Raw genomic sequence first — 12,149 nt, 5'->3', positions numbered from 1 at the left:
TGACAATGATCTGAATGCATCAAACGTATTTTCATTGAAATAACTGGCATATAAGCAGGGACCACTTGACGGTGAAGCTTTAATTGAGCATCTCTGGGAGTAAATTAAAGAATGAATCAGCTTGAGGTCATGATCTTGTCAAGTAGAAAAGAGCATTTGTGAAAAAAAGCTTTAATTAGACCCCCAAATACAATATGATTCAGTCATGAAGGATTTTCTATAGAATAATGATGAAGTCATTTCACCTTTAAAATGAAAACTTCCACTTCCACCTTCATGTACACTTCTAAATAATTTATTTCATACAGTTTGAGTGAAATAAGGTCACATTGTTATGGAAAGTGAAATGTCCTGTAATTATAACACCCTTTACATATACTGTACAACAAGTTATATATATATATATATATAAACATAAAAACTTGTGGCTTTACGTGGACACAATTGAGAACTGAAGCTATTTAATACTTACAGTACATTTGCAGCTTCACAACACATCGCACCAGCGTAAAACAAACATCGAACGACCGAACCTCAGCTCTTAAATATGCACAGCACAATATCCAGTTTGCAAATACACAAATCTACATTATAAACACGTCAACAGTTACTGTAAGTGCACATCTTGTTGGTTCAATGTCTCTTTTCAAAGTTATCTCACTGACGCACAACGACCACGCCAGCATAGCAAAGCACTAAAATCTGGTTTATTCTCACAGTCACATTGAGCTGGACAACAGAAGACAGGTCCCAATAGTAAATACACAGTTGAAGTGAATTTTAGAAGCCGCCTGTTTGCATGCAAAGTCGATGGTAAGAGCATTTCAAGATTATTTCAAAAATGTTTCAAGGCGAAGAGAGACAAATTTGAACCAAACCCAAGGTATTTTTTCAACAGCTTTACAAATAGAGCGTAAAGATGGAAGGTAAATAACCCGAGGAGATTGGTAATTACAGAGGGGGTCATGAGGATAACCTAAACACAGACATGGTTGACTTGTTTGCTGCTAACAGCTTTACGGCCGACTTGAGCAAAATTGATATCGTCCATCCAGCCGTCAAGTTCTGAAATTGTGCGAAATGTTGCTTTGCGTTCTGTCCGAAGAAAAGTAGGTTGAGATGCTGGGTTTTTAATATTTTTTTTGCAAATTTAACTTGACCTTCTCGATGTTCCCTCGTGTGTAAACATGGAAGTGACTTTTCAGGTCCGACCCTGTGAGCTGAAAGGAGCACATCGAGGTGACAGGGCCAGTCATCCCTGTCAGCTTGTGTCCGCTGACCTGTCGGCTTCAGCCTCCTCCAGCTGAGAAGTTGGAATCAGAATCACACTCGCCACCAGCAGAGGATTAAGGATCTCAAGTTGGTTCCTTCCAAAGCGTCACCAGGAAAGCTTCTCCTCCGCCTGTATGTGTTAGTGTTCTGTATTAGGAATCTGTGCAGTAATATGTGACGCTGAGCTTTCACTTTTATGCCCGACAATTAAAAACAGGCCGCTGCATAAACAAGCTTGTGTACAAGACGATTTTATGTTCCCAGGGAAAGGCATTAAATCTCACATGTTGCAATTACTTGAACAAACAGTTACGGTGACTTACTACTGGTATTGTAGCCGCAATACAATCAGTAAGGCGCCACGATCCACAGTAATTCATTACACTTCACACTGTATGCTTACTGTACAATGTCAAAAGACTCCCATGTAAATGTAAACATTCGAGGACTCCACTGCTCAAAAGGCATTTCCTCTGCAGAGCTGCTGCGAAGTGAAAGTGTCTCTTGAAAACACAGAAAGGGGCCCTTGTCAGTGATCAGCTCGAAGAGTCAAACACTTGAAGCCTCTCACGGGCCCAGAATCATGCAGAACAAGAGGGATGGACTGATAATAGGGAGGAGAAGGGGCAATCAGTCTCTTTTTGAGAGTGATAGTGCAGAGGAGGGCATCTGTACTCCCAAATCATCATAGTGGATCAGCGTGAAGCCTCATCCATTTAGCGGGCATGGAAATAAAGTTTCCTGGGTTTCAGCCAGTCTTTCTTTTTCCGTCTTCCTACACGGTGAGTAAAATCAAAAGTCACACGCTGTGTTATTCTTTTTGGTCGACTTCAGATATGCGTCAAAACTTTTTTCCCCCGCCACAAAACCACAGTGCGTCACTGGTGCTTTTCTTTATCTGAAATATTGCTGCACTCGCCGAAAAAAAATGAAATACTCACAGCTTCTAACAGTTTGTGTCTTTTTTTGCACCAGCCTTGTTCATTTGGAGCCGGAGCAATCTCCCCTAAGTGATTTTTAATCAGAGTATAATTGCATCAGATTGTGTGTTTGCTGGTGCACTTCACATTTGGATCCTTCACCTAAACTCATTAACATGAAAAACACTTGGCTTGGCCCGGTGTCTGAGCACACGGGGGGGGGAACTTAATATCAATTGACCCAATGATCCATAATGACATGACCCACAATTCATCTGCACACGTGCACTGACTCAGGATGAGAGAAGCTCGGCGATCCTCAGTCAGACGCGTGAAAGCTTGTTTTAAAGAAGCGTGGAGATCGAGAGCTGCTCAACGGCTGATTACTACAAACTACTCTTTCTTTTTAAATCCCTGTCCTCTGTCCTTGTAACACCCACATCCCTGTCAGTGTGTGTGTTAATGAGGAAGTGTGTGACTCTTTCTGTGCAGGCGCTCTCATGAACAGTGTGTGTTCTTAATGGCATGAGAATGTGAGGTGTTTCCGGTTCGCCGCCGGCGGGAGTCACATGCTCGACAGGTCGTCGTGGCAGGAGGACGACCCGCGCCGTGTCTTGGGGCTGCACCGGGTCAGCATGGTGATCTGGGTGCTGAAGTTGTTGCTGCTGCCGATAGACGGGTGTTGGTATTTGGTGTCGGAGCTCATGTATCTCTGCAGGTGCCACCGCCGCCACTTCCTCTTGATCTCTGCTTGAACCTGTGAGGGATTATAGCACAACGAGAAGTCAGGGTAACACTTTATAGTTTAGCAACAAGACAGTGATTCACCACAATCAAGAACCGATAAACTGTGCCGACTGTTGAAATGGATTAGGACTCTGTGTCTCTCTGTAATTGTTTTGCATGGCTTTGTGGCGGTTTGAGTCGTTTTGTTTCTTTTTGTCTCTCTGTGGTTGTTTCGCTTCTTTTCACTGTTGATTTGTTTCTCGTTCTGGTGATTTGGGGTCTTTTGAATTGTTTTCGAATGTCTTTGGGGTGTTTGACGTATCATTTTGTGTCTTTTTTCTCTTTTTGAGTTTGCTGTTTGTCTCTACGTGGCGGTTTTGCATAGTTTTGAAGTAGTTTTGTTTCTCGTTCTCGTCTGTTCTCCCTTTGGCTCTTTTGTTGGCTCTTTGTACTTGTTTTTGTGTTTTCCAGCATGAAATGTTAACAGACACTACACACAGAGGCTTTGGTCCAGGCATTTTATATCCTTAAGGTAACCTTCCTCTAAAATGTTTAATTGTTACTCTTTAGTTTCCCATACTTAAAATTCTTTCCACCAACTTATATTCAGAACCTAATTAAAACAAAAACATATCCACACGATGCCTTGTATTATAGTTAATTGTTGAAGTTTTTGTAACAGCTCGTGAATTATTTGCAACTTTCGTCCCCTAACCTTCATGAGACAATAGAAATGTGACTCAAAGACTTTGAGATGTGTTCATCCACAGCTCACGCACCAACACGAGGAACCGAGGAGTGATGCAGTTTATTTTCTCTTTGAGAATTGACAATTCCCCAAAAATATTAAAAAGTATGTATTCTTACGCATTTTCAAATAACAAAACAGAAAGTGAAATGGTGCGGTTCTGATTTTGTATTTTACTCCCAAAGGAGAAAGGTCTAAAAACATATTATTACTTATTGTGACACAATCTGTGAACTTGCTGACTTGGTTTGGAATCATTTTGTCAGAACGGACATCTGCCTCCTCTCCTCATTTGGAGAGGTGGATCAATCACATGGTTTCCTGTCTTTATTCGTTGGAGACTCGAGCCTCCACATGTGGCGCACGCAATAAATCAGCTGGTGTCCTTCATTGATTCTATCAGAACGCAGAGTGTCTCCGTTTGTTGATTTAAGTGTCCCTGCTGAGTGGGGCTTAATGGACCCTCCCTTTGAACTCATCACTAGCCTGATAAAGCTTATTTGGGACATGCAGACACAAGTGCTGCCCTGGTAACCTTTTTTACTGTATGTAAGTGGATGTGATGGGTGATAAACTGTGTGTAGCCATTTCCTATACTGTATTATAATTCTAATTGTACACAGACCATTCTTAAGACTCTAAAAACTGAAGCAGAAGAGGAAAATGTATTAAAACTTCACAAGTTCCTGGTATGAGTCAAGCTCGACAAACATTCCCTTATTGAAGTCTATTTATAATTGTATTGATACAAACAAATAATATAATTAATAATAATAAATGAAAGATAAAGATTTCCAGTGACTGATATATTTGTTATTAGTCATTCCAGCTAAATATGTTTTTGTCCTTTTGATTTGGTTAAATCATACAAGGCCGAGTGCTTAACAGTGGACACCTGAATATTGCACTGGATTAAAATTCAGACAGCATAGTGCCAAGCCTTTGCCATCCAGCCACTCAATGTGATTCACTCTGGCCCTGCAGCGGGAACATAACTAATCTGCCTGTAGAGAGCCTCCGCAGACACCACTGAAGAGATCCTGCCGCCATTAAGGCTGGGCGAAGCATCAAGAACAAACCACGAGGCGATCCAATAGAGGAGGAGCGCCCGGATTCGACCGGCGCTCGTGACTCACGCTCCCGGCTTTGCCCACCTCTCAGGGCTGTGTTTATTATGGTGCACTGAGGGAGCAACGCTGAAACTTCAGATGAACTAGAAACACCACCGTGAGCTATCTCTGCGTGGGACTCTTCAGATTACTTCAGTGTCTTCATACAAACTGTTTAGATCAGTGTGAGGAGAGGGGGGGGGATGGGGGGGCGGGGGTACGCACCTCTCCGTTCAGAAAGCAGTAGAGGACGGCTACCACAAAGCCCTGCGGGGAGAGGAAAACCGATAAGAGAGCAATAACAGTTGGAAACCTCCAGTAAAATCTCCTCATCTTGTCTATACAACTAGTGTCCTATTTCGAAAGGAACGTATCAATCATATCAATGAAACATATACATGGATAACACCGACAAAAACATTGCATACCATATACGAATAGCTGGTTTATAGTAATAGAGCGAAGGAGGGATGAGAGGAATGATGGGAGGAATGTGCTGGTTTCCTCGGTTTCCAGGCGGTCTGGAACACAGCTGGAGCGTCTGACCGCATTCTCCCTCATTCCTCATCCTTACGTGATGAACTGAAATAACAGCGAGGGCTAAACACACTAACACTGCCACTGAATGGGCCGGCAAAGTGTCTGGAAACCTGCCACACGTCCCTCTGAGAGGGTTTCTTCAGCAGGAACACTCACAGGTCATTTCATTAGTTTTACTGGAGCTTGAATAGGAAATGTTTCTTCTCAGGATTGGTTTAACTGGCGGGAAACTTCCTCACAGAGGGTGTTAAACTTATAGAATTTTGTTACTTGGACTCTTACCTGAAATGACCCAAGAATCAAGTCAAAAACGAGCCGGAGCTCAGTCTTCACTTGCTCTGGGATGAATGCAAACACAATAAAGTTGATCCCGAACAGCGGAATTAAGAGCAGCGTTGACTTTGCCAGTCTCCTGAAACGAAAGCACAGAAAAAAAAGAACAGATTTACATTTCTCCCTCTCTCCTGTGAAACCAATTTTAGATCTGTCTCTGCCAATAATGAAATGCAACGCCGGAGCACTTTACATTTTTTACATTTAAACTCAGAGGAGCAGAGATAAAGCAGAAACCACCATTAATAATGTAGGTGGAAAAATAGATGTATTATGGCCGACTCAAGAGATGCTTCTCCCTCTCAGGGAAAAATCATTTCAACACATGGAGTGTTATATCTCTGCATAAAGCAGCTGTAAGGGGGGGACTACACTGAGCTGTTCTTCACTGAAAACAGAAATGAATGGTCTTTTACTCTGAATGTATAAATATTAAAGGGAGTCACAAAGAAAATAAAGCACCAGTTGTATCTACAGGGGAATTATGTGCATTTTAATCTCAGCCTTCCTTGCCTGTATCATCTTTGTTGAATGCAGTCCACTTTTGGAAGATTCCCAGTGTCCTCAAGGTGACCGATAACATTTCATTGAATCTCAGCTGATGAATGATCCAGATTCACAATATTAACAAAGACATGAAGTTCCACTCACGAGTACTGGTTGGACTCATTTCTTCCAATATCTGGGCAGTTGATTTTCTGGCGAAGTATTCGAATGATGCAGATGAACAGACAGAAGTTCATCTGTGGAAGATATCCAAGTGTCACAAAATGAATTATTAAAACATAAATGTTTAATTTGCCCTCTATGGAATTCCTTCTGAAAAACTTGCTCTAAAGAAAGGGTTAGGGTTAGAAAAAAAAAACTCTTCCGTGTTTAATTTAACAGATTCGTAGAAATGGTTGGGAAATGCGTCTCATGACAAAAGACGGATGTCGCGTTTCATCTAGCTTTGATTCGGAATGTGGCTCGTGCACTGCAGGGCTAACGAGCATTTCTTAAATTAAGTTCATTTGGATCAGAACCTCTGAACTGGAAACGCCTCACACATATAATGATGCTATATCACAAACATCACTCACAAGCACAGACATTGCTCAGCGGCCGCGCAGAGAGACAGAGACAGAGCGAACTGACAGCCAGGCTGCCGCTGAGCCTGATCCTAATGTGAAACAACACAACTGAATCTGCTTTGTCAACAACTGCTGCCCAGAAACACACAGAGAGAGAAAAAAGAACAGACAAAGCAGGGCATCAATAACAGATGAGAAGAGAGCGTTTGCTTTGTGTTTACCACACCACACATTGTTTTTTTGCCCCTTCAAATCTAGTTGTGCAAACACTAAATATCATGTCATCAATTTGAGAGTTTGACATTTTTGGGAATCCCACATTTGTTTTCTTGACAGGTTACACATGAGAAAATCAATAGCACAATAATATCTGTATTACAAATATGCTACAGTCCAGGAGGCAGTCGTCAGCAAGGCTCAGCACAACGACTGGAAACGGGGAAACAGCTCTTTATGTAGATAACATAATCCACCCACCAGCACCTTTCAAGTTCACCATAACATTTCATAATTGATTTAGCATGACGTAATGGGAATGCGTTCTATTTATTTATCTATGGTTTCTTATCATTTTCAAGGAAGGAACTAATACACGTATTTCTGTCAATTAAGCAGGTTCCTAGAGAGGAAAAAGGAAGCAACTTTCAAATTATTCTCCCGGGTCTTTTAGTCAGAGCACAGTCGGACGTCTGAACCAGAAAGATAGTCATGCCAGTTCTATTTTTCCGAATCTAGGCAACAGCAAACTTAATAAAGTTAAATCGACGACTTTAGTCTGTCAGTATTTTTTGTGAAATCCACTTTGACAAGTTTTGAAGCTTTGAAACGTGAGAAAACTAAATAAAAAAAAAAAATACTGGGAACCCGGCCGAAATTGACATCATTGCTCTAGTACATTTTTTTACAGGCCTCACTTTACCAGGAGCAAAAACACCAGCCCGTCCTGTCATCTGCCTTGTGTCCATTTAACAGGTTCCATCAGGAAACTTCTGCTAAATAAGAACAAAATCTCACATCTGTCAAGTACAGCAAAGAATCCGGTGCTGTGCTGTGTTCACTGCTCTGGAAGTAATAGCATCCTCTCACCACTTCACATGCTCCACTGTCGCCTCTCAATTCATGCTTGTTGAACCCATCTTTACCTTCCTCTTCACACCTCTGTGAAAGTGTAGTGTGAAAGTCCTTTTTTTCGCCATTTGCTTTTGCTGTTCATAAAGCGGCACAGCTAGTTGTTTCTTTATATTCGGGGTTCGCTCGTCGACCAGGAGAGATAGTGAAATATAGGAATTGATCTTTTTGCTTTCAAGTGCGTGTGTTAGATACACAGCCTGTAACCTGTGAGGATATCTGACTGCTCCCAGATCCACTCAATATGTTTAAAGCTCCCCAGTAAGTATATTTAATCTTCTTCAGGATAAAGGGTGAAAACTATACACTTTAAATATTAAATGGATTAAATAAGGAAGCTATACAATGAGTTTCAGAGTGAATTTGATGACACATGCGCATTTGCAGCACGTTCCTGTATTGGTATTTACGTGTCATCAAATTGATGAAGTTGATTTCTATTTTTATGTGATTTTTTTTAGAAGATAACAGTGAAGATTAAATTAATTAAAAAAAAAACTTGTCAGTCAATAAAAAACAGTTTACAGCACCGACATTCTGCCAACTTTTCACTGTGAAACGAGAACTTCAAGGTCACGCCGACCTCTCAGTTGCGCTGACACACTGTCGCACTACCCAAAGAGATGTGGCGCTCGAAAGCATTCACATAAATTACGGTGACAGTTAACTCTGCGGAGGATTGATGGTGAAAGACAAAGATGTTTTCTCTCTCATAGGTTTGACTTCAGACAGTGTAACATGCTGATGTACAAGATTCTGAGTGATTAAACTCAAAGTGCTGGGGGCTTGTAAACTTACCAGGATTGATGCCAAAATAGGCGTTTTAATGATCCACCAGAAGACGTCGGTGTTCTCGATTATATCCCAGCACCTGGTCAGATAGAAAACAATACTCAGGTACAGGATGTTGCAAATAAAAGAACCAATTACTAGATTTCCTGCTGGTAACGCTCTGATGTTTTTCCTACCCCACATCGTTGTAGTAGGCTTTAGCGATGCTCCAAGCTGTGATGAAAATTGTCGGACCTCCTAGGGATATAAAAAAAACAACAACATAAAAGTACACAAACATGTTATTATTGCATTCCAGCAGCTAGGGTCACAACCTGGAGCCTGTGTTCAGCTGAGCGTCGGTGGGATCTCACCCTGGGTGAGCAGGAGCGTATAAAGACATGAAAGAAAGACATTCTCACCCCAGCCGATCAGAATGTAGGCCCAGAAGTACTTCCTCTCGGAGAAGAAAGAGACCGCCAACAATGCGTGCAGATAAAGACCTTCCACCAGCAGCCAGAAGAAGCTGGCCATTATACAGTACTGGAAGAACACAATCACTGCCTTGCAGCCGAGCTGGAAGTGGAGACAGCAGACAAAAGGACAAGAAATCACTCGAGGAATCAAAGGGGAAACACGCTGAGCAAGACCAAGCTTGCAATGAAGAAATTACAGGGTTATGCGGTTCCCTTTAGTGGGGAAAATATTGGAAAAAGGAAGAATGTACATGATGAATGGAGTCCAAAATCTGATAAATCTGCAGAAGTTACAATCACAGGGACCAGAATGTCCAAGAAACGTTCCCCAACATCCTGTGGAATCCATGCCACGAAGAACTGGGGAGGATTTTAGAGCAAAACGACTGAGGCCCTATCCAGCAAAAGAGTGCTGCTCCTAATAAAGTGCTCAATTATTGTATTTTCCTCTACAGGCCTTCCAGAGATGCTATATGTGGACTGGGTTCGTAAACTGAATGTCTCCATTCAACCGGAGATGGCGAAGTGTCACTGAAAAATAGGCTTCGACAGAAGTATAGGACAGGAGAGAAAATTCTGCTAAAAGCATGCACGACTACATTCTATTCCGGCTGGCCGATATCACATCAACGCAACTCTTCCACCATGACAGTGAACTCATTCAAAATTCATCCTGCTCCTGTCGATCCTGCAGAGTGGGGAGGCTGCCATTGTTAAACAAGGACGTGTGTCAGAGTTTCATTTTCCTAATGGTGTGGGTGGGTCGGTTTGATGTGTGCAGCTCTTTCACAACCCTTTCAGCTTAACACATACTGCTACACACTTTCAATGCACAGGCCATAAAGGCTGATACACACAAGATAAGACAAATTATTTCATTGTACCCAGAGTAGAAATGGCCCGTGAGAGTGAATCTGCTGAGATCTAGTGAAGAAACCAAAGTGAGGATGAAAAGGGAGGAAAGGGGGAAATGACATGAGTGTTGGTGGGATGGATGGATGAACGGATGTTGTGACTAAAAAACAAACAAAAAACAGAATATAGACAGTAGTCAACAAAGATGTGATATGAGTCAACAGCTTTTTTTTCAGCTCACCCTTGACCAACAAGGACGGACGAGTGATGGTACAGTGCTGAAAATGCCAGACCTCTTCTTTCTAGTTCACACGCTAAGAATGATGAACGAGTGTGAAAGTGTCAGATGAAATATGAACTCGAGCGTGATGTCGGTGCCGCGGCAGAGCAGAGGGACTCTTCATCATCGATCATCACTGAAGACTGAGGAAGTGGTCGAGCAGCTTCTCTTTCATAGTTCACCAGCACTGATGATAATGTTGGATTATCGCATCACATTAAACTGATTAAAGAAATACTAGAGTCCTGCGTTTACTCCATTTTTTTTGATTTATTTATTTTTGCACTGATGGTTTTGAAGCACACGTGTGATGAGTTAAATCCATCCACTTTACTGCAGTCCAAAGAAGATTAAGAATTTCTCCTTCTCAACTCAAATAAACCCCAAATCCACTCAGTCTCATATGTTTTTTCCCAGGATAAATAACAGGCTGAAATGCTGTTTGCATGACAATGAATACCAGAATAGTGTGCTGCCCTTGAAAAATCCCCTTTAATTGAATTTGTGTTCGTTATAAGGGAAACGTATTGTCTATATGAAGAAATGCCAGTCTGAATTTTTTCACATCTTGGGGACCACAAAATGGGGATAAGGGGGTTTCATGAGCCTGAAGGAAAGTAGGAGGCCATCGATTTGCAAACCAATGAGCCTGGGGAGATTCCACTCTTTGACTATTGAGCCCTCAGTGATAAAACAAAGTTCAAATGGTACCATGGGGAATTCAGGAGTTCATGTCATTACTTTTTATACATATCTGTTTTTTTGTTATTTACTTAAATTAAAGATCCAAATGTCTCTGTTGATGCTGCTGATCTACATAACTAGATCGTTTTAATTTTTAGGAAAAGTTTTTATATATTGACAAACACCTGACTCCGCCTCTCATGGAAGTGTGGTTACAATGTTGAATTATTGACGCAAACCAAGAAAGGCCCAGTGTGGTTTTGTGTGGATGCACGTCTTCACCAGCGAGGATCTGGCTGCATATACAAACTGATTCCCACTTGGCGTGTGGTGGGAAGAAAAATAAATTCCGCTAATCAGTGCAAAAAGATTTTGTAGCTGGTGGGAACCCGAGAGGAAAAGATACATTTGAATAAACAGGCCCACACAGAAACACACATGTGCCTTAAAAAATGCACTGAGTCAAGCCTCCCCACAGTGGTTATATCATGAATTAATCCACAATACACTGTACAAGAATGGTAATTAAGCCAACAAGCACACACACACACACACACACACACACATTAAAAGAGACAGTAACTTAAGTACTGCCAGGTTCCACGATGTCTCTTTTAGTCGACCCATGACAGCAGCTGTCTCCCGTCAACCCAATCGTTCCATTGCTACTCTGAAGCCTCTCGGAGAGTTCACTATTAAACACACTCCTCTTGTCCGTGGCCCTGTTGTGTAATATAAACCTTGTGTTTACAGTGTTTACAGGCTTATCTGTGGCCTCAGTGGCCCACTGGTCTGTGGTGGGCCGCTGCTGCTGCTGCTGCTGCTGGTGCTGCTGGGGGCACAGAGAGCTGGCGGGGAGACATCCAAACATTGTGGTTTGATATATGTCCCAGAACAAATGAGCAATAAATGGCCTGTAAGCTCCTCATAACTAGAATTTAAGATCTTAAGTGTGTGATCCTGTTTGTTTTGGAATTTGGAGCTTCTTAGATGAGTTCCCTGTTTTCTGTTTATTTGCCTCCACGAGGGCCATTAATATCTACTGTGAAGTTTGACGTGTGTCATAACATCGCACCAGAAAAGGGGATTTTGAAAATTAGCTCGTCCACCCAAGAGTTGTGTCTCCACTCAGTGTGAAGAAAAGATAGGAAATTTGGTAAAATACATAATCCACGTTCATTTGCCCATTTCTAAAGTCGTTGATTGCTTCTTGGCCAAGCATTTATAGTAAATG

At 41.9% G+C, this 12,149-nt stretch overlaps 1 protein-coding gene across 1 annotated transcript in view; it reads right to left on the bottom strand.

Moving 5' to 3' along the window:
- Window positions 1–279: 279 nt before the first annotated feature.
- The window catches only part of vipr1b (vasoactive intestinal peptide receptor 1b), a 35,730-nt gene continuing 23,860 nt past the window's right edge, over window positions 280–12,149 (bottom strand). Inside the window, exons 7-13 of the mRNA XM_062380070.1 lie at window positions 9,043–9,196; window positions 8,818–8,878; window positions 8,648–8,720; window positions 6,300–6,391; window positions 5,598–5,727; window positions 5,001–5,042; window positions 280–2,949 (exon numbers count right to left, since the gene is read on the bottom strand). Of these exons, the coding sequence (XP_062236054.1) occupies window positions 2,758–2,949; window positions 5,001–5,042; window positions 5,598–5,727; window positions 6,300–6,391; window positions 8,648–8,720; window positions 8,818–8,878; window positions 9,043–9,196 (744 nt within the window). The 3' untranslated portion in view covers window positions 280–2,757. The remainder of the gene's footprint in view (window positions 2,950–5,000; window positions 5,043–5,597; window positions 5,728–6,299; window positions 6,392–8,647; window positions 8,721–8,817; window positions 8,879–9,042; window positions 9,197–12,149) is intronic.

The sequence above is a fragment of the Platichthys flesus genome, chromosome 21 (assembly GCF_949316205.1).
Source record: "Platichthys flesus chromosome 21, fPlaFle2.1, whole genome shotgun sequence".
Classification (NCBI taxonomy): Eukaryota; Metazoa; Chordata; class Actinopteri; order Pleuronectiformes; family Pleuronectidae; genus Platichthys; species Platichthys flesus.
This window is presented reverse-complemented; position numbering and strand designations above follow the sequence as displayed.